Below are 22,879 nucleotides of genomic sequence, written 5' to 3'. Positions count from 1 at the left end.
GAAATGAATTATTCTAGGGAGCCTGCATTAAGGCTTGTTCTTATCTGTCCTACAAGTACAGATGCTCTAATAGGTTGTCGGGCATTTATTGTTCCAGATTCATGATTTGATCTTTTGGCAATTTCTTCATCTGCTTGTTTGCTTTATGTCTAGTAACTTTCATACAGTATCTACTCAGCCAGGCTTCCGCTGTCATTTTTGCATCACAGGAAGTTTTACTGTGTCGTGGGTTTTTGGTTTTATTTTTAATTCACTACTGCTGCCATTGCTACCAAGAAATAGCTGATAATGCTGATTTTCATCTCCCTCTCCATTCCCTTGGTCTGACTAAAGCTATGGAAATATGCAAGATAAACAAAATTTAGCTGGGAAACACAAGAATTTAACATGCATTTCAGATCACTATTCTGAAGGTCACAGCTGGGAACTTAAACAAATGAAGTCTAAAGCTAGCACGAGAAACTGTCTTTCAGGATAAGGGAAAGACAACAATCCAGATACCTCTCATGTTATGTTTCTGTGAAGATTAATGAAAGTGTTTCATGTACTATTAAGAACAGGCATAACAAAAAGATAATTAAACACCAAAGAAAAGATGGACTTTCTAAGAAAATATTATAATTTGAAGAGTTTACTTACATGGACATATCTTACTTATTTCACTGTGCTGATGGAGTAGACTGCTATCCTAATGCTGCACAGGTCAAAGATGTTCCTACCAGAGCATTAGCTGATTTCTGGTGCTAATGTTTGTACTTGAAAACAGGGTAGGTGAATACTGGCTGCCTTTGGAAAAACCCAGGTAAATACTTACTAACATTGTCTGTCGCTTTGTAAATGGCACTATTGCAAACTCTGATATTTGAAAGTTCTTTGGAGTTTCTGATTCTGTGTAAAAAAGAATTAAATAGATACAGGTTCTGGGAATAATAGTTGTGATATATCTCAGAGTAATGCAAAAATATTTAAGTAACCTCAAACTGTAGGGCTTTGGAGGCTGTCAGCTTCCTTATTCCTTGTTGTCATAGGGTAATGAGAAATTTTATGGATGGAGAAGGGTATCTGAGGTTATCTTCAGGAGGTGGTTTCACTGCCAGTCTACTCCATTTCTTTCTCTTTGGTAATGCCTGTGCAAGTCTTTGTGGTATCATCACTGAAGTAGCAGCCACAGCTGCAGTGGGTGAAGCACTGGGTGAGCAGCCTCCTGCTGCTGTGTTAGCTGACAGCTATACATTGAGACAGTGAAACTCAGGGGGGCATCATGCAGCTGTTCTGCCCTAGAGAAGCAGATCATTGTCTGCAGAGCTGTGGGTCATCATATTGCAGAATTCCAGTGCCCACAGCCCCATTAGCATATTCATGTGTCCCCTCTCAGGCAAGCATAAGAATGGACAGTATGTCAGAGAGAGGCGAGATGAAAATTGAAGAAGTTTGGATGCCAGTGTCCTAAATTTTGTGAACTTCATCTGCTGTAAGAGAGAGATAAATCTGCTATAAAAATGATAAATTGGCTGCTCCTGAGTTCTTGTTAGACATCCTGTTGCTAGCAGTTACTGGCGAGCAGGATCTTGTTGCAGTTATTTCGACTTCCCAGATTTGAAGAGATGTTACAACGTATTTCCTGGTAGGTAGGTAGTAGGTAAGCTGTTGTATTGCAGTGCTACTGTCTGCCATTTGGTGTAAGTTTTCCTCAGGAGTGAGCTAGATATTGTGTATATAAGAGATCGAATTTGTTCATCAGTTATATAGTGGCGTATTAAAAGCAATTGCAAGGCATTTTAAAAAGAGGGGAAAGTGTGTTTTTTTTCTGTGCTGTGGCATTTCCTGTAACAAGTCCAGGGGTGTGGGTTTGGGGTTTTTTGTTGTGTAGTTTTGGGAGGGTGGTGGGTTTGCTGTTACTTACTAAAGCAATTGAATATAGTGCTGATAACAGCTGAGTGTTTCTAATTAGCATTTAGTATGTGTACAGGTCAGTTCTTGAGTACTTTTCCCTAATGCTTTTTGTTTTGTCCCAACACAAATGCACGCTCTTTGGCTTGTTCCAGACCTATCTTTGCCAGTCATGAAGGCTATTAATCTGTGGTGTTTGTTTTCACCACAAAACTGACTCAGTGGTCTCTCAGCCTCTCTGTTTTCAGCTAAGGAGAACCAAACTTCTTGTGGTTTGTCTGGTAGCCTCTGATGGGTCTCTTCCAAGTACTTGTCCAGTCTGTTCTTGCACTCGTTTAAGTTTGTTGTATCTGCTCTATCCTGCCAACAAGGAGTTCCAAAAATGAACTCTTCGTATGAAATAGCATGTATTTTCCTCCTCAGAGGAACCCTGTTGTATCAGTCATTAAGATCCTGGGGTTTTAGCTGTCATTTGAAAAGTGAGATTCACAATGCTAACTGCTTAAGAAGGTAACAGCTACACAACCTTTTACAGTTGATTTGTGCATTCACTTCTTTGCTTGTTGTTTGAAATAGAAGCGTGAGGGACACCTAAACTGGTCAGATAAATAAACATGTGGCAGTCAAAGCAGAAATGTTTGGCATCGTGTTGGTATGTGGATAATGCTGTAGATAGGAGTCTTCCTTACTTGTTTGTGTGTTACATTGAGGTCAGAGATGTTTCTATCAGCATTAGCTGATTCCTGGACTTTACTTTTTTACTTCCAGCAAAGTGATTGCTTAAGGTCACCGGGCCTGTCTAAAGACCCAGTGTTCTAGACTACTTTGGTGCCCTTTGAAGTGCCTTTGCACTAGTCAGTGCAGCATGGGGAACAAACAAGAGGAACTGGATGCCTTTGGATTTTCATTAATAGAAATGGTAGGTATCTGCTATGGAGAGCTCAGTTGGATTTTTATTGGCCTGTTTTTAAAGGAAACAATGCACAAAGACTTATACTGCTATTCTTTCCTGAAAACTTTTTAATCCACTGCTCCTATTCAGATAAATTTATCAGAGCAGTAAATGTGTCGAGGCATTAAAATCCTAATCATTTAGCATTAAGTCAGGGCAAGGTCAAAACAGAACATTCGGGTCGTGCCCTTGTCCATCAGTATCCAGGTAGCTCTGAAATGCTCTGCCTGTTGGCTGTGGTACAACTAAACAGGCAGAAGTCACTGAAGGATCTCGAAACTCATAGGATTTATTGTAAGGAGGTAAGACATATCCATGGGAACAGCTTTCTTTAGTATGCATTGGCATATTTGTGTTCAGAGTTACCTCTCTAGTGTTTAGGTTTATTGTATAGTTAGATTGGATATAAGGAGGAAATTCTTTCCTGTTAGGGTGGTGAGGCACTGGAATAGGTTGCCCAGGGAGGTTGTGAATGCTCCATCCCTGGCAGTGTTCAAGACCAGGTTGGACGAGGCCTTGGGTGACATGGTTTAGTGTGAGGTGTCCCTGCCCATGGCAGGGGGGTTGGAACTAGATGATCTAAAGGTCCTTTCCAACCCAAACTATTCTATGATTCTGTGAAACAGTATTCTCATTTCTTCATGTCCCAGGAAAGCTTCAGCACATCCTGGTTTGGGTGTGTGACATTTGGAAATTGAGGAGCTAAGGGAAGTTGCTTGGTTTTTTGCATCAGTTACAGAGCTGAAACACAGAGCATTCTCTTCAGCCACAGCTTGCAGTCCCCTGATGCCTCTCTGAAACTGCATGTTCAAGCAGAAGGTCTGACCAGCTTAGTTAAGAACCCCTTCATATGGTGTCCTCCATATATATTTTTGCATGAAGTTTTGGCACTGGGTATCTTGATTTAGAAAGGTAGAAAGTTATGACTAAAGAGAGCTGCCACAGCGGACACAGTCTGGTTTGTGGTTTCCTTCTGATAATGCCTAGTACTATGTACATTAGACAAATGGGTCTAAAATCTTAATAATTATCGATTAGTCTGTATTTAAAGCTCAGGTTACTTCCTAATGTTCCTTTCTAATGTTAGCTAGAAGGTGGTGGTTCTTATGTGCAGTATTTTGATGCATATAGCAATCTTTTTATAAGCTAAAAATTGTTATTTTTTGCAAACTTTGATGCAAAGTTTTATCTCCTTTTCTAGAAAATTATCATAATTCATTTTATAAAATAGGGGTTATATAAATTATTTTTAATCATTTGTCTTTACTATTAAATAAAAGGGTACATTTAGCTGCCATTTTATTTTTGCCTTTCTTAGAGTGCTCAGGCAGAGAAAACATCATCCTGTAAGCCAGAGAGAAAGGTGACTTGCTGCTTCATCTGCTGGCTGGGAGTGTTGGGATTCCCCAGGTTGGAAATCATTCCTTTTGAGATTTCAAAGGATTCATTGGAGTAGAAGTTATACCGTGTAAGCCAGCAAAATAGGGCAAAAATACATTGATACACCTCATTCTTGTTGCAGAAACATTTTGAGGAAGGGGAGGAAAAAAGCTGAGTGTAAGCTATTTTTAGAATAAAATTTACTTACCTGATTTGTGAAAACCCATCTAGGTTTGGAGGGATTAAATGCCCTCAAATAAATGCATAAGAGAGAACACTGTGGAACTTTGCTATTTCTGAGGTAGAAGCGTCATCCCTTCTATCCTTTTTCTTCACCTGGGTACTTCTACAAAAACTTCATATAAATAAAAGTGGGTTTCAGTTAATTCAGTCCAAATTGTAGGGAGCCCCAAAATTCATGTACCTTAATGATAAACTCAGCATTCTGAATGTGTCAGATTTGTGTACCCACAGTGCATAACTGTCATGCAGATTGGCAAATGAAGAAATTGCCACTTGGCAATTAGGTGGAGGCTTTTTATACCCAGTGAGGCATGGGGAGACAGTTTGGATTTCAGCATGGGCAGAAAGGGTTCTGACCACAGGCTCGCTTGATCAGCAGTGAAACAACAGAATATTGACAAATACTTACTGGATTTTGATGCATGTAACTTAGGGGTTATCTGTTCAAAATCAAAACCGCAATTCAGCAACACTATAGGGGTCTGGATATGCACAGATAATCCAAGGGGAAGTTTATTCTAGGACCTGTCTCCTTCAGAGCTTCACAGTGTCTGATTTCCCCATAGCCTGCGTCCTTTCCCATCGCTTGCTCTCACCATCCCAGTAGTCCCTCAGCTTCACATCTGTGTATGTTGTCTGAGGTTCAGAAGGTATCAAACAGAAAGTGGTCTTATCTTTAGCTTTCAGAGTTATGTCCTCATTGAAACGACTAAGGCTTTCTTAGGAAGGAAGATAGAACACAGGATTTGGGGGTTTGTGGTTTGTTTTTTGGTTTGGGTTTTCTTTTTTAGATTTTATGCCCCAGGATGTGATGTAATTCTGTAAACGTAAAAGCAAAACTTTTAGCATTTATACTCTACAGTCTGAGGAGCATATATAGCAATAGATCCTGCAGCTGAATTTAGGACTTCAGAAGCACGAAAAGAAAGATTTAATCGGTAGTATGTAGAAGTTTTTGATGTTCATGTTGTCACATTAGCACCATGTTTAAATGTGTAGCTACAGTCCATAGAGCTTGGAATTTCAGACATTGTTTCTATTATCCTTTGAATAGAAACAGTCAAAGAATGGATCTGGAAGCCAGCAGGAATTTGACATCTGAGCAAAAAATAAGTGTGTTTAGCTCTCTTATTTTTCTTTCTTTTTTTATGAGGAATGGCTGGCATGACTTTTGTGAGGTTTATAATTCCAAAGAAACATTGCTTCCTTCTTTAATTCTCTGTGCAGTAGTGAAATACCATCTTCTTCCACTCTTTGCAAGAGTGAAAAATTCCTTTTCACAAGTGAATTCTGCAAGTCTTTTAATTTCACAAGTTTGATGCCTTCAACTAAATAATGTTAAAACAAACCTGGTTGTAGTGTTTTGTCACTAAAACTGCTATCATTAGTGCAGAAGTATGGTACCCTGAGGCACTGAATTTTGGCTAACATACCTTCAGATATTTATTCACCATGACCCCAAACTGTACGTAACAGCATGTGAATTTTTTGGCACTGCCATTAAAGTGAGCACATAAAAGGAGAAATTAAGTATAAGAAGAATTAAAAATTATTATGTAGCAGGATAGTTGCACAAAACTAATATTTTTATTATCAAATCTGTAGACTGAATTTGACATGGAGTGTTATCACAGTGCCTGAACTTGTTGGAGTTCTGTCTTAACAGAACAAGCAGATATGACTTCCATTTTGAGGAACAGATATGAGGAAAGGGGTGTGCATAAGATCATAGTAACTTAGGGATTTTCTTTACTAATTAATCTAACTAATTGATTCACTAATCAAGCTAACTAATCAATCTCAGTAATCTCTTTAAAACCCATTTTCTAGAGTGTCTGTTGCCAGCATCATCTTTCATCAGACCTACAGTGGGCATGGCTGCTGGGGTATTTTACTGGCTGCTTAACAAAAGTAAAGATGACCAGAAGGAATGAATTCTGGTCTTCACAGCTAGGTTCAGAATTTAGGGTGTTGGTCTATAGATCTGTGTGAACAGTGGCAAGAGCACCACTACATCTTCTGCTGTCCTAATAATGTAAATCTGAAGTGTTTCTTTCTGTGGGCTCATTTGTGACAAATCCACCAAGTGGTCTCTAGGGTTTAGTTTAACGTTTGAATATGATGTGCTCTCCCCAACATGGCATTTTTCAAGTGAGAAGCCTGTAGGATATGTCTAAAGGTAGATATGAGTAATTTCCCGAAAGCTGGTAATTTGACCTCTGTTCCTTAGTGTTTATTTGCATGCTCTTAACAGTGGTGCTTAGCAGATAGCTCACACCTTTTTCATTAAAGTTTCTTGTATTTAAAACATGGTAAGAGCATGCATAAATCAGTTACTGTTGACTATCTGATGTATGATGACTGGAGTGTTGAGATGGAAGAATTAGAGGCTCTTCAGGAAGGACAGCCAGGAAAGATGAGGAGGGGGTGTCACCCTCTATGTCAGTGATGAGCTGGAGTGAATGGAGCTCTGCTTAAGGATGGATGAGGAGCCAACCAAGAGCTTATGGTGGACAGGTGACATAGTGGGGATCTGCTACAGACCACCCAACCAGGAAGACTGAGTGGATGGAGTCCTCATGTTCATAAGCCCTGGTAATCAGGGGGAGATATAACCATCCCGATTATCTGTTGGAGGGACAGCACAGCAGGGCATAAACAATCAAGGAGGTTTCTGGATAATAACTTCATTCTCCAAGCGATAGAAGAGCCACCAAGGAGAAGGGCTGTGCTGCACCTTGTTCTCACCAGGAAGGAGGGGGTAGTGGTGAATGTGAAGCTCGAGAACAGCCTTGTCTGTGGTGACCATGAAATGGTGGAGTTCAAGATCCTTAGGGCGGCGAGGAAGGTATGAAGCAAGCTTGGTACCCAAGACTTCAGGAGAGCAGACCTTGGCCCTATCTGCTTGGTAGAGTACCACAGGATAAAGCCCTAGAGAGAAGATGGGCCCAGGAAAACTGGTTGATATTCAACAGTCAACTCTGCCAAGCTTAGGAGCAATGCATCCCAATAAAGAGGAAGCTGGGGGAGAATGCCAGGAGACCTGCGTGGCTGAACAAGTAGCTCCTGGACAAATTCCAGCACAAAATGGAAGCCTATTTCCTTTTTGTGGAAGAGGGTGGAAGCAAGGACAGGTAACCTGGGAGGAATACAGAGAAATGATGGCCTTAAGCTCCCTTCCAGCCCAAACCATTCTGTAATTCTGTGATGTGTGATAAATTCATGTCTTCTCTTATTTTGCAGTAACACGCAGATCTTTTTGTATTACCAGGCCTAACTCCTTTTAATAACCTTTTAATCAAACCCACTATAGGCAGAGGAATGTTTCTGGTGGGGGTTTGTTTTGTTTCTTTTCAGAGGCTGGAAACAGTTCTTTATGAAAAAAATAACTGACGTGCTTTAACTGTTCAAGTGTAAAGCAAGCTGTATATACTGGCCAGCCTAAATAACTGCAGGTACATGTTGCAGTCATGGACAGGAAAGAAAGAAGTGATTGCAGCCACCTCGGCATGCATTCCTTGATGCTTTTAAGAGTTTATTTTGTGGTTATATTAACTGTATATGTAAGGCTCATCTGGATTCATGTTGGACTTGAATTACTGATCGCTCCTGGAGTGTTTGGGCACACCCAGCTGCCTCTGCAGTACTTCATCCCTACAGTCAAATATTTCTGCATCTCCTAATGATTCCTGTATTAGTCAGATTATCTCCCCAGTCTAAACTTAAACAGGGGAAGTTTAGACTGGATATAAGGAAGAAGTTCTTTACTGTGAGGGTGGTGAAGCACTGGAATGGGTTGCCCAGGGAGGTTGTGAATGCTCCATCCCTGGAAGTGTTCAAGGCCAGGTTGAACTTGGGTGGTATGGTTTAGAGTGGGGTGTCCCTGCCCATGGCAGGGGGGTTGGAACTTGATGATCTTAAGGTCCTTTCCAACCCTAACTAGTCTATGATTCTATGATTCCGTGGGCGGGGATGCCTCACACTAGACCAGGTTGCTCCAAGCCCTGTCCAACCTGGCCTAGAGCACTGCCTGGGATGGAACATTTGCCACTTCTCTGGGCAACCTGTGCCAGTGCCTCACCCTCACAGTAAAGAACTTCTTCCTTATATCTAACTTGAACTTCCCCTGTTTAAGTTTGAACCCACCACCCCTTGTCCTGTCACTACAGTCCATAATGAAGAGTCCCTCTCCAGCATCCTTGTAGGCCCCTTTCAGATACTGGAAGGCTGCTAGGAGGTCTCCACTCAGCCTTCTCTTCTCCAGGCTGAACAGCCCTAACTTTCTCAGCCCATCTTCATTCAGGAGGTGCTCCAGTCCCCTGATCATCCTTGTGGCCTCCTCTGGACTTGTTCCAACAGTTCCGTGTCCTTTTTATGCTGAGGACACCAGAACATATTCTGATTGGTGTTTTCAAAGATTATCAGTTTTCAACAAATGACTGAGTTTTTTCCCCTTTATCATCTATAGGCTCTGTATATCTCTGGATTTATAGATGCATGATAGGCAAAGCATTATTTCCAGAACGGTGTATGTTTTGCTTTTATAAAGTAGTAGGTTTTGATGCTCTGTGGTAGTTTTGAATAATCAAATTTTTTAGCTGTGATTGTTTTGTCAGGTTCAGAGAACCAGGTAGCATTCTCCCTAGAAGTTAGGAGAGTATCAAAAGCAGTGCACAAGGTAAAAAGAGTAAAATTGGCCATTGGAAATGTTGATGGTGAAGGAACTTCTTGGCTTCACACCTTAATTTTGGCAGTTATGGGAAGCATCAGGGCCTTGGACTGCCTTTTTGGGAGGCAAGGAGTTAGTTGGGGATGGAAAGACTGTAGTTTGTATTCTTTCTGCTCTGTTACCCATTGCTATCTTCATGGATCTGACACTCTGTTTATCTGACAGTGCACTCAGTACTGCTTCGCCAGGGAAAATTGCACAAAACAAGCCCTGTGCATCAGCACTTTCATTGTGTATTAAGCTGAGCCTCCCTTCACATGGTCACATCCCCTTTTTAATCTGGGATTCCATGTCCCTTTCCCAGTCCAGCCTTGTTTCTGTGGTGTCTATTGCTGGTCTCCCTGAGCTTCTGTGGTTTGAGTGTTTTTTGTGTGGCTGAGTGTTAAGACCTGCAGGACTTTTGGAAGTGGCGTTGTTTGGGGGTTAGGCAGTACACTGATTTAGTGTTAGTAGTTTGTCACAGACTGAGGTGATGGCTGCGTTCAAGTTGGATTTTCTCCCAGAGATGATGGTGGACCATTGCTCATTGAATGCCAGCCCTGTGTAAGTATTTCTGTCTTCATGTCTAAGTTTATAACTGAAGTGAAAGTTGGAATTGCTGTCTCTGGAGCCTGAGTTGTCTGATGAGCTCCCCTTGTGGGGAACGACATGGGGGAAAGAGATAGGAGAGCCTGCAGCTTGTTTTCTTGAAGAAATCCTACTGGTGTTGACAGTTGATGTTGGATCCTGCACAAGAGGAAAAATGATCTTTACAAGTTTGGGGATGAGAGCTAAGGAGGAGTAAAGCTATTTGGCAGTATTGTTTATAGTATGCTACAGGTGCTGATGTTATAAAATTAGTTATTTAAATCAGTCATTGGGAGAACAGCTTCTGTTCTTCCCTATTAATGACTCCAGACTAGACCTTTTAACTAGGAATGAAAGATTCCTTGAATACTGTAGAGATCATGTGAAGAGTTGCCCAATTAATAAGAGCCACACTAAGCTCTTGCAGTTACCCATGGCATAGAACACAGGGCTGAAGATTATTGCTGGAAGAGGGTAAATGTTTCCAGTTGTTTTTCTTTGTAAAAGGTATTGTTTGCCTTGACTATTTGGAGATGTGCTCACCCTTTCTGAGTTGAAAGGTAGAGAGGAGTAAAAGGATTTATGATGATTTCCTTTCCTTCTTAGTAAGAAGCTTTGTTGCTTTTGATCTCAGGGGAGACCTTGTAAGTCTTCAAGTACCTAAAGGGGGCCTACAAGACATCTGGAGAGGGACTTTTTACAAGGGCCTGTAGGGACAGGACAAGGAGGAAGGGCTTCAAGCTGAAAAAGGATAGATTTAGATTAGTTACTGGGAAAAAATTCTTCCCTGGGAGGGTGCTGAGGCGCTGGCACAGGGTGCCCAGAGAAGCTGTGCCTGCCCCATCCCTGGCAGTGTTCAGGGCCAGGTTGGATGGGGTTTGGAACAACCTGGTCTGGTGGCAGGTGTCTCTACCTGTGGCAGGGGTTGGAACTGGATGGGTTTAATGTCCCTTCAAACCCAAACCATTCTGTGATTTCTATGTCTCTTCTTACAGCTACAAAATCATGAGCTTTCCCTGGCATCAGTCCTTAGGCTCAGAACATCAGCATATTGAGGGGTGAAATTAACTAAATGTTACCTGGTTTGGAAATCTTGTTTTACTGATTTTTTTAAGTTCTGTTCAAGGGGGGGAATATGATTGCAGATGGACAGTGAGTAACTTAAACACGTTTAATGTGTTAATAAGCCCTTCAAAACCTATCTTTAAAGTTAAAAAAGCAGTGATGAAGAGAGCTGACTGCTGTAGAAGAAGGCCACCTGTATTCCTCAATGAAGAGACTAGGGGCAGTGGGGATCATTGTGTGGTTACTGTTCCACTCGCCCCACATGCCTTCTAGACTGTGCGGGGACTGGTCAGCAATTCTAACCTACTAATCACTATAGCGACAATAGGATGTCGTTACAGTCAGTCTTCCACAGAGAGAGGTCCTGTGGTATACTAGACTGTGACAGCTGATAGCAAGACCTCACATTGCACTTGCCGAGCAATGAGGGGTCAATACAGGCAGCTGTGATTGTCAACAAGCTGTGTGGAGTATAACACAGTTTTATAATAGGCTGTTCATACCGTTAGAGCTAATGCCTTGTAGCCTATTGAAGATTTCCATACTCAAAACTTCTGTATTGTTGTAGTCTAAGAAAAAACTTTTTCTGTATTAACACCCTGCTATTACTCAACTTGATTCAGTGTGCGGCTGACTATAGATTGTCCAGTCCCAACCTCTTCATGTACAACCTAAGCCTGTCTTTGCTTGCCAAATATTGCTGACAGCTCCCTAGTTTCACAACGAGCTATTGCTTGGTAGACCTTTAAAGAAACTTCTCACCTGTTCAGTTGTACCTGTTTCTCTGTGTTAAGATGGATGTTCTCCTGGGATATAGTTCCAGGTAGCCACATTTAAAAACAATGAAGAAAATATTATCCTCTTACTTTCAGTGGCTACTGGTAACTTCAGTGATCTGTGGGTAAATTGAGTCCAGGTTCCTTCCTGCTCTGGTTTCCTTTTCATGTAAAAATTTACATGGTTCAACTAGTGATATTTTTTTAGTCATCTCAACAGACTTATGTTCTGAATCCCAGATGTTGACTACAAGTAAGAGCAAGCTTTAAGAGAAGTTTTAAACAGCTGTGTAGAGAGTGCTTGGTTTCCAAGTACACACCTTGCCAGTGAATGTGAATGATTGTCCTGTGTTTGGCTGGAATATGGGTTAATTTTCTTCCTAGTATCTGGTGCACTACTGTGTTTTGCCTGTAGTCTGAGAATAATGCCGATAACACACCTTAAGAAGCCAGGAGGGAGCACAGCAAGGACAGCTGATCCAAACTAGCCAGAGGGGTATTCCATGCATCATGCTCAGGATGTAAACTGCACGGAGTTAGCTAGAAGGGATCAATAGCTGCTCAGGATAGGCTGGGTATCAGTCAGTGGGTAGTGAGCAATTGTATTGTACATCAGTTGTGTTTTCTGACATTTTATTTCTTGCTTCTTGTTGTTCCCTGTTATTATTATCAGTATTGTTATTGGTGGTATTATTGCTATTATAAATTATTAAACTGTTCTTATCTCAACCCATGGGTTGTACATTCTTCTGACTTTCCTCCCCAAGCAGCTGCGTGGTACTTACTTGCCAGCTGGGTTTAAAACATGACAGTGGTGTTTCTGAATATTCTCTGGTATGCAGGACTGGGAATACACAGGAATCTCTTTATATGTATATTTTAATCATGTACATTCATATATGTTTAGAAATCAATATTTTAATCTCACTGTAAGCATTCTTCTAGCTGCAACAACATCTGAAATCTGCAGAAGGGTACAAACTAGAAATTCATTCTTGATTTCCATAGTGCAAAGAAAATGAATGGCACACTGGATCACCCAGACCAACCTGATCTAGATGCTATCAAGATGTTTGTGGGTCAGGTCCCACGGAGCTGGTGTGAGAAGGATCTAAGAGAACTTTTTGAACAGTATGGTGCTGTCTATGAAATCAATGTCTTGAGAGACAGGAGCCAAAACCCTCCTCAGAGCAAAGGTGAGAACTTCTGTACTTGAGACTAGGAGTGTTAGCTGCTTTCATGTAGTTAGTCTTAGTTGTTTAAGTTCGTTAGCTTATTCAAACATCCCTGTGAGGAGCTTTATGTGACCAGGTGTCCATGATAGCCCAGGCTTTATAGTCTTTAAGCCTGCGTGTCTGATTATAGTTGGACTGCTGTCCAGCCATTAAGTGATCAGGATGCTTGAAAAGTATGGATTATAATTGCAAAACAGAACATAAAATTAATACTGTGTTGCTCCAGATCAAATTTGTGATGTTACAGTATAGTGAAAATGTTGCTGAAAGCATCACAGTTTCAGATAAAATATAAAATTGAGGTCTTAGTCATTTGTGTGTCATCAAATACTTGTGTGCATTAAATAACTAACTGGATTTGCAGTTCAGTTATATGCAGTATCTTATTTCCTATGAAACTAGGTAAATTTTTGGTACTAGCAAATAATTGTTGAGTTTCATAATAGAAGTAGTCAACAATTATTTGGCAAATGTATCTAAACTTTTGTTCTAATAGTGTATTGGTGATGTTGGGTCAGTTCTGAACGTATCCTATTTTATTGCACTTAGTAACTGTTTAAAGAAGATTTCTATCAGTAGTACCTCCAGGTTTCAATGTCTAACCTCTTCTATTTGTCCTAAGTTTTGCATTGGAAGGATAGAGGTGGGACTTGCATGTCAAGATTCATAGTTCTTTCTTGGCTAAAATCTTGTTTCCATTGCAGGGTGCTGTTTTGTTACATTTTATACCCGTAAAGCTGCACTAGAAGCACAGAATGCTCTTCACAACATGAAGATCCTCCCAGGGGTAAGAGAAGAGCCATGCTTTCTTAACACAACTGTTTTATTGAGCTCTGGCACCACTGATGTACAAACATACATTATCCTGCCTTCAAATCATGTTCTAAAAGAACTATTCAAAAGAGCAATGTCATGAGATTTATATGATAACAGATCTTAAGGGAATTTTTGAGCATATGGTAGTGAAGTGGGTGGGCATGGCTCCTATAATACTCTCCAAGGAGGAATGATGGCATATCCTAAAGAAAGCTTTTCTTTCTTCTAGAAATCTGTGTGTTGTTACATATGCATTTCTGTAGAGGCAGTTTAGGCCTTCTTCCTCTTTCTTGCACAATTCATATGGGATGTATTTTATAGAGTATAAAGTGAATGTATCTAGGATTAAATAATCTTTTTACATTTCAGATGCACCATCCTATCCAGATGAAACCAGCTGACAGTGAAAAGAGTAATGGTAAGTTTTAGTATAGTCTCAATTAGGTGGCATCATTTGCAACATTAGGGAAGCTTGAGTATTTTCCTGTTGTTAACAGCTTCTGATGAAGTCCTCTTGAATTGGAGACAAAAAAAAACCTGTGTTTTTAATATAATAGCATAAATGATGTCTCTCAAATTCTGTGACTCTGTATCTCCCACTGCTGCTGCTTGTGGTAGAACCACATTGTCAGTTAGGGAAACATCCAGTGAGTTCTTCTTTGTACTAAGGTGGTTTCAATATGTGTTGGGGACGTTGACAGTGGGATTGAGTGCACCCTTCAGCAAGCTTATGGGTGACACCAAGCTGAGTGCTGTGGCTGGTACCCTAAAGGGAAGAGATGCCATCCAGAGGGACTGTGACAGGCTAGAGAGCTGGGCCCATGTGAACCTCATGAAGTTCGACAAGGCCAAATGCAAGGTCCTGCATGTGGGTCAGGGCATTCCCAAATTAATGCATTCTTGGTGATGACTGGATTGACAGCAGCCCTGTAGACAAAGACTTGGGGTATTGGTGGATGAACAACTCAATATAAGCCAGCAATGTGCACTTGCAGCCCAGCAAGTCAGACATATCCTGGTCTGCATCAAAAGAAAGGCTAATAGGTCAAGGGAGGTGATTCTCCTGCTTTACTCCACTCTCGTGAGACACCACCTGGAGTACTGCGTTCAGCTCTTGAGGCCCCCAGCATAAGAAAGACATGGACTCACTCGAGCAGGTCGATAGGAGGTCTATGAACATGATCAGAGGGCTGAAGCATTTTCCCCAGGAAGACAGGCTGAGAGAGTTGAGGTGGTTCAGCCTGGAGAAGAGAAGGCTCAGGGGAGACCTTACAGGAGCCTTCCAATAGCTAAAGGGGATCTACAGGAAAGACGGGGAGGAATTCTTTATCAAAGAGTGTAGTGATAGGATGAGGGGTAACAGTATTAAACTGAAATAGCATAGATTTAGATTAGATATTAGGAAGAAGTTCTTTACTGTGAGAGTGGTGAGGCACTGGAATAGGTTGCCGAAGAAGATGTGGCTGCCCCATCTCTGGCAGTGTGCAAGGCCAGGTTGGATGGGGCTTGGAGCAACCTGGTCTAGTGGAAGGTGGCCCCGCCTGTGGCAGGGGGTTGGAACTAGATGATCTTCAAGTCCTTTCCACTGGAAACTATTCTATGATTGCATGAAATCTAAGAAATGCTTTTTCAGGTGCTTGACCAATTTGAAGCAAGGCCTGTTGTGTCTAGGGTGGGGGTCAAAACTTACTGTAGTATACAATAGGTATATTAGTATACAAATATATATAGTATATACTGTATATATACAGTATACTATATATATAGTATACAAAAGGGAGATTGAAAATTCACCACTTCTTCAGTAGAGAAAAAAACTGTGAATATTTCTGCACATTGGCCATTTCAGATGGATTAAGACATTTAGCATCTACCATTGGGTAAATGATCATTTTTCCATGCAGTTCTGTTATGAGTTTATAGATATACATGCTCAAATGATTGTGTGTTTGTATAAATTGCTGCAAGATAAGCAAAGAAACTGTTTAACATCTTGTAGTTTCAGCCTTTCTAGGCTTAGCTGAATTTATTTTTTCTTCATTTGCCATAGTTAATATAAGATTAGCGTTGCATAATGGAGAATTTAGTCCTGGCTCCAGAAAACTTGCATGTCAAGATAATTGAAAACAGAAGATGGGATATATGGGTAACATCTAGTAGGAGTAATTCCATCTGCACATTCCTCTGTGTGTGTACAGAATATGTTCCTGTATAAAAACATCTAGAAAAGGAGTAATTCTTTTCAACTGTTGTTGGGAGGAGAACAGGATAGGTTCTTTAAATTAAAATTGATCTTGCATCTCACACATATCCCACCCACACACAAATATCCTGGAAAGAGTTAAAAGGTATTTAATGGAATTTTAGGGTGACAGTTCTGAGGCCATTATGTAATTACATGAGTTTTAGTAAATGGTGTAGGTGAAAATGCAAATTGGAAAGCATCAGTTAAAGTACTTTAACGTGCCACTAATAAAAGGGATTCTGGGTCTCTTGAACTAAAATGGATGGCAGAAAGTATTTGAAAGTAGCTTTCTGCTCTAAGCTTGAAAATGAACTGGGTACCACATAAGATTTAATAATCAGTTAAAGTCATATTCATGGAATAGTTTGGAATTTCCCTCTTAAACACCACAGAAGACTCAGCAAATAAGTTGATTTCCCCTCACCATGGCACTTAATAGAAGACTTTCTTGAAGCTTCAAGTTGTGCTGTGTTTTTCATGATACCATGTTTTATATTGTGCTGAATAATATATATATATAATATCAGACTGATTTATATTTCCAAATGGTATTTGGTATAATTTGCTTCATCCTTTAAAAGCAAGTATTTCAGAGGTGATTAGCATCCTTAAATAAATAAAGCAAGACACAGTTCTGCTCTGGATTTGAATTTACCCCACTCCCTTAAATGACCTTAAACTGACATTCATAACCACTAACTGGAAAGCTAAGATAAATGTCTTTCTGCACCATTTATTTTAAATTGGTCTTCACAGTGAAAGGTACTATTCAATTCTAATGTATCTGGTAATATCAGCATTTAGAGACAAGGTACAGTAGCACATGGTCTATTGTTCTGATTTGAGGTGTTAGTTTCACACTCTTGGTACAGAACAGAATGGATGGATCTGAAATAGAACTAAAACTGTTCTGGTTTAGTAACAGATGTCGCTTCCACTGTTGAGACAGGAGTGTGAGAGAACAGGAAGATCTAAATTTAAGTGGTTGGCATGATGAAGAGGCTAGAAAGAAGATTTCTGCATTTCTCTATCAGTTTAGATACAGTTAGGTATGTTGGTAGTCTAAAGATAGGAGAGACAGAAGTGAGAGAATGAAAATAGCCCAATAAAACGCACACAAGTCTTCTCTCACTGACCAGGAACTGAACTTAGGAGATACAGGGAAGTGCTGAATCTGATACATTCTTTCGTTATGTTCTTGCAGTTCACAGGCTTGCAAGGGAGAAACAGCAAAATGTAAGCACAAACCATCCTAAAATGTGCATCCTTGAGGTTCAGTGAGGTATCTTATATGCATCCTCTTAAATTGAAGAGATACCATTATTGGGAATCTGCTTTTGACAAGCCACTACCTTCAGTACAAGGGAAATAACTGCAGCTGGTGGAGAAGGCTCGACAAAGTAAGATCTAGTAAGCACATACTTGCTGGTAATACTCTTTTTCTTTTGCTTTCTTAGCAGTAGAAGATAGGAAGTTGTTTATTGGAATGATATCCAAGAAGTGCAATGAAAATGATATCCGAGTGATGTTCTCCCCCTTTGGGCAGATTGAAGAATGCAGGATATTACGTGGCCCAGATGGCCTGAGCCGAGGTAAGCCAGAAGCTTTTCAGGCAGTTCAAGGCTCTCCACTGGATGCTGCCTTTTGCAGCTCAAGGTGGCATTTTTTTCCTGCCCACCACCATTTTCATGTCTTTACTGATCCCAGTGATTCTGGGTGTAAAAGAACGACTTGATATCTTTCTGTTCTTTTCTCAGGTTGTGCATTTGTGACTTTTACAACAAGAGCCATGGCGCAAACAGCAATCAAAGCAATGCATCAAGCACAAACCATGGAGGTAAAATAAGTTAGTGGGTGTCAAGAGATGATGTAATTTGTCAGGCAGTCACTATGGATTTTGGAGGACTAAAGGGCAGAGAAAGGGCTAAGTGCAGCGTGTGTTTCTTCGCAAATGCTACTCCTGGAACTTTGTGTGTGTCCTGCTTCTGTTTTTAGAGCTTGAGATAGAAACTTCATCTGCAGAGAAAATACACCAAACAGAACATAGGATTAAAAGCAAAACAGATTTTGAACCTTTAATGAAATGTGCTGTTTAAATATATATATGTATATATATGTGTGTGTGTATGTATGAATGCATGTAGAGGAAGGGAAGAGGAATGCTTCCAATGACTGGGTCTGAATGCAGTATTTTTGTGACTGCTGGGGATAGCAAGTATGTAATCGTTTGAATTGCTGTTTGCAGGGTTGCTCTTCTCCCATTGTGGTAAAATTTGCAGACACACAGAAGGACAAAGAGCAGAAACGAATTGCTCAGCAACTCCAGCAACAAATGCAACAGATCAGTGCTGCCTCAATATGGGGAAACCTGGCTGGTCTCAACACACTTGGACCCCAATACTTAGCAGTGAGTTTCTGATTTGGGTTCTTTTCATCTCTTCAGAGATTGCAGTGTCTGCCTGTCTTGTAGTGTTTAATGGATTAACTTTTTAGAAGGCTCCTGGTAGATATTAGCAGGGTTCTTAATCCCCATTTAGTGCATGAGGAGGCTGAAATTAAGTTATGTGCTAACAACTAGTCAGGATACATTTAGGTGAGGATTTCAGCCCCATTCACTGTAGCCCTAACTATTGAAACTTCTTTGTTTCTTTCCTGTCTTCTGTAGAATGACTTTGCACTGGGAACATTTTCTTAATATGTTATGGCTTCAATGCAATATAAATGCCCTTTTCATACTTATGTGATTTACGTAGTTCTTGTATTCTTCTTCCAATGTTTTTCAGCCTTTATTTCTCTCATCCACTTCCAGAGAAACTTAGAATAGTAGTTGGTGCTGCCCAGATAGAAAAGGTGATCAGGTTGGACGTACCAATCAGACAGTGCACAGTCAAATAAAGAGAAGCTACTGTCTTTAGTAAAATTGACATAACAGAAAGTAGTCTGCTGTTTGCCACTGATCTGAGTTGATTTTGCTGGGTCCCTAAAGTGTAAGCTTTCTGTAAACTGATGAGCTGTGGCTAGAGTGATTGTGGGAACTGTATTCATACAATATAAGGTCTAGGGAACAGAAAAGGAAAATTTCATGGCATTCTTGGTATGGTGTACTGTTGAAGTGGGGGCATTCTGTCTTTTACTACTGCTTTAGGTTTGGTAGTTTGGAATTTTTTTATAACACCGCCTAGTTAATGGAGGAATGAATTGGAAATCCCTCTGGCTTCTGAGCTGAGGCTTGAAATTTCTCTCATGGCTGCTGTGCTTACGGAAAGCAGAGTGGGTTCTCTCTCATGGTGTGTCTTTGGTTTTGGTATGGTATTTGCCATTTGTTCTTCGCTGGCAGTGTCAGCTCTTAAGTCTGGCTTGAAGTATCATATCCTTAGGGGTGGCAGTCCTGCCTGAAGTGCTTTGAATAGGAGCTCTCTCACTACTGATTCCACTGGTTTTTGTCTTGGTGTATTAGCTATAAACTTCCCTCAACACTGATAATGTTGAGTGAGGAAAGCATTGTGCTATTGCTTTGGCTGTAATCTGCATGGGCAGTGTGGATTTTCACTGTGGTGGTGCTCTGGCTGTAGTGTGTAAGGGGAATTCTCTTTACGCTTTGTTACAGTGTGGTGCATGGGCAGTGGGAATTCCCCTTGTGACGGCGCTCTGGCTGTGGTGTGATGCAGTTTCTCCCAGAAAGCGGAGCCAGCCCTCACTCTCACTCTTGTTTTGTTTTTTGGTGTAATGTCTAGCTTTATTTGCAGCTCCTTCAGCAGACAGCAGCTGCATCATCTGGGAACCTGAACACACTGAGCAGCCTCCACCCAATGGGAGGTGAGTTTTTTCCACCAGAACACAAATTCAGTGCCCAAGAAAAGAGGGTAGAGAAAGTAGACAAAAAGCTGTAGACATGTTAATCTCATTTGAAATAAGTAGTCCTGTGTTTACCCACTCCTCTGGAATGACAGGAATCGGTTACATATGTGGATCTTCCTCCTTAATTTTAGTTAACCATTATCCCCAAGGTAAGTTGTCATATGCTGGTAATCTCCCTACCTCTGTCTTTAAAACTGTCTTCCCTTATGGGTGCAAAAAGATGACTCTCTTACTTTATCCAAACAAGTGCATATGTGAAGCATTATGTTTTGAAATAAGCAATAATGCATGTGATAATGGATATTTAGATTGCCCATTTTGAGTTCTTTGTTCTTAAATACTTCAAATTTGGAGATGCAGTGTGATCAAGTTCTTCATTTAGGTTCTTTAATTCCTTCATTTGAATCATGATTGATTATGCTGTTGCTGTTAGGGAAATACCATCTTAATATGTATGAGCTAAATTCCTTGCTGTGAACTGCTAGTCAGAACATTCATTAAGTATAGCTGTAAGTATGAGTGCAGCCATTAAGTACTGGGCTGCAAATTGATTGTCCTTTCTGTCTTCACAGGGTGGGTAATAAAAATCCATGTGTTAGTAACTCCGTTCACCACATGCTCTAAATTCTTCTGATGGCAAAAAGAAACCCTGTAGTTTTGGTTTTAATACTCAAAACATTAAGCTTTTAAAATTGCCTTCAGGAGTTGTACAGTAGTTTGCAATATCACGTGTCCTGTATTTGCAGGGGTTGATCTAGAAGTGGTAAGGAAGTGTCTTTGTACATCTGACTTTCTACTGGTGGGTGTACCAACACAGTCAGAAGCTTTTGCAAAGTGTTATATTTTAGATTGTAAGAACTTTGATTTATACTTGAGCAATCATTGTAGTGGAAGATGTTCCTGCCCATGGTGGGGAGGTTGGAACCAGATGATCTTTAAGGTGCCTTCCAACCCAAACCATTCTTTGATACTTGAGCTTGATTCTAACCTTAGCTTCTTATGCTTACTGTTTTCGTATTAGACCTCTTCAGCTGATCTTTCTTGAAATTCACAGGAAGAAAAATTAAGTAGGTAATTATATCCCAAACTACAATAGACTCTGTAGACAAAATTTAATCTTGATGCTGTTTGAAAGCAGATGGGAAAACAATATGATCATGAGAGGGCAGGTGCAGAGTGAGCATGCCATTGCTTCTAAAAGGAAGCAAGCTGCTTTGTTCTTCACTAGCTTTAAGATTTGCACTCTTAACCCTCTGCATGTAGCACAATAAAAAGTGCAACTTCTTGATTTTAATTTAATCCTTTTTTTTACAATGGCACCTTGAGAATCTAAATAAAGGCAGATCCTCTTGTTTCAGGTACTAAATGTAGTTAAGGAAACAGACTGTCACAAAGAGAAAACAATTGAAAAAGATTGTAAAAAATGAACTATGCTAATAGTGGAAGTTTTCTTTGGAAAATAAATAGTTTATACTTTCATTGCTGTTTGCAATCTTTTGTTGTCTGCACATACTTAAATTGCAAAACTGAGATTTTGCTTATTTGAGATATGTGCTTTGTCACCAAGTACTTGCAAACTATCCAAAAGAAGAGGTGCCATGTCTTGCCAAGGACATTTTGATGTTGTAAATGAATGGTAATGAAATTAATTTTGGTTTTAATTTTGTAGGGAAGAATTTGTAGGGATTGTCTGAAGTCAGATGAAAAGAAGAGGAATTGTTAGAATAAGTAAAGGTAGAAACAACAAAGGGAAATAAGGGAAAAGGCTTGAGAGGCAGAATTGGAAGAGTGGAGCTAGCCTACCAAAGGATGGCTAAAATACAGAATTTAGAAGAATGTTGATAGGGATGATAATCTCATGGCAGGAAAAGGGGGCAAGCTACAATGATGAAGGTGTGACTTTGTGGCCACTGTGGTGTGTAGGCCTTCTTGAAAGAATTCTGCAGTTATTGCTGTTTGTTTACAAAGAGTATAGAGCAGCATGAGAAAAGATGTTATTGGCCTGATGTCTAGGCAAGTTGTCTACCTTGCAGATGAGCTATCAGATCCTGGCTTGACTCAGTTAAAGCTGCTATGCTTTTGTCTACTTCTTAGGATAGTGACTACCTGCTCTTGTACTGAAAATCATCTATCTTGGCAAAGAAAGACTTCTTTTTTAGTTATAATGAGGAATATCAATGTGGAAAAGATCAGTAACTACTATTAAGCCTCTTTTTTTTAAGCTTCTTCCCATCCCTCCCTTGCAATGTGCTAAGACTGCTGGATCTGTTAAGCTTGAATGATGGTGACCATTATAGGAGATACTCTATGTATTCTTCAATGTGTTGCAGGACTGAATGCAATGCAGTTACAGAACCTGGCTGCACTAGCGGCTGCAGCCACTGCAGCTCAGAACACACCAAGTGGTACCGCTGCACTCACTTCCTCCAGCAGTCCCCTGAGTGTGCTCACCAGCTCAGGTAAGATAGCTTCTTATGCTGTACATGGGTTGCCTTAGGAATTGTCTCAAGATAGATGTCATCTGTTTTGTCCATCCCTTTTTGTCACTTTCATGTTGATTTCTTAATAGATAAGCGATTTTACTTAGTAGATTCACTTGCCCTTTTTTAGGATAGGTATCTTTGCCATCAGCAAAGGCTTTTTTTACCTGCTGTGTTCCTTCCTCCAAATGGTCAGATTAATTTAGAGTAAAAACAGTTTTTGAGATCATGATGAAGCAGAAAGGTAGGTGACTTCTTTAGAGTTATGTCATTACAGTCTCATCACATACTCCGTTTATCTGTGATTTTAGGCAGATAGACCCTGTTCTTCTGGACATGGAGATAGAAGATGCCTTAAACATGAAGTAAGGCATTCTGTGCACTAGAACAGTACAGTTTATATTCCTCTGGCATTAATGAAGACAAGGATACTAGAACTACCTCACAGCAGTAGAATAAACAGACCACTAATACATTTATTGGAAAGCAGATATCTAGAACTGAGTGTACGAGTCGCAAATAAAAATCAGTATCTTCCTCTTCTGTTTTGTTTTGGGTTTTCTTGTGGTGGTTTTTGTTTGGTTTGGGGGGATCTTGAGGGAATTTTTTTTTGTTTTGTTTTTTGTTTTTAGTTGGTGGGGTT

The 22,879-nt window shown here is 40.3% G+C and overlaps 1 protein-coding gene across 16 annotated transcripts in view; it reads left to right on the top strand.

The window, feature by feature from the left end:
- The window catches only part of CELF1 (CUGBP Elav-like family member 1), a 65,760-nt gene that overhangs the window by 23,065 nt on the left and 19,816 nt on the right, over positions 1 to 22,879 (top strand). For 5 of the 16 annotated variants that reach the window (XM_062635943.1, XM_062635942.1, XM_062635946.1 and 2 more), the window contains 8 exons: positions 12,611 to 12,798; positions 13,542 to 13,624; positions 14,023 to 14,071; positions 17,356 to 17,490; positions 17,656 to 17,735; positions 18,144 to 18,305; positions 19,633 to 19,714; positions 22,087 to 22,215. In XM_062635943.1, coding sequence (XP_062491927.1) covers positions 12,621 to 12,798; positions 13,542 to 13,624; positions 14,023 to 14,071; positions 17,356 to 17,490; positions 17,656 to 17,735; positions 18,144 to 18,305; positions 19,633 to 19,714; positions 22,087 to 22,215 — 898 coding nt within the window. In that variant the 5' untranslated portion in view covers positions 12,611 to 12,620. Of the gene's footprint in view, positions 1 to 9,237; positions 9,738 to 12,610; positions 12,799 to 13,541; positions 13,625 to 14,022; positions 14,072 to 17,355; positions 17,491 to 17,655; positions 17,736 to 18,143; positions 18,306 to 19,632; positions 19,715 to 22,086; positions 22,216 to 22,879 lie in introns of those variants that run through there. The other 11 variants (XM_062635932.1, XM_062635931.1, XM_062635930.1 and 8 more) reach the window with 6 other exon arrangements.

This window comes from Pezoporus occidentalis, unplaced genomic scaffold (assembly GCF_034315485.1).
Source record: "Pezoporus occidentalis ecotype Australia unplaced genomic scaffold, CSIRO_AGI_Poc_V1 ctg46, whole genome shotgun sequence".
Classification (NCBI taxonomy): domain Eukaryota; kingdom Metazoa; phylum Chordata; class Aves; order Psittaciformes; family Psittacidae; genus Pezoporus; species Pezoporus occidentalis.
Note: the sequence above shows the minus strand (reverse complement) of the source record. Positions and strands in the feature narration are given on the sequence as shown.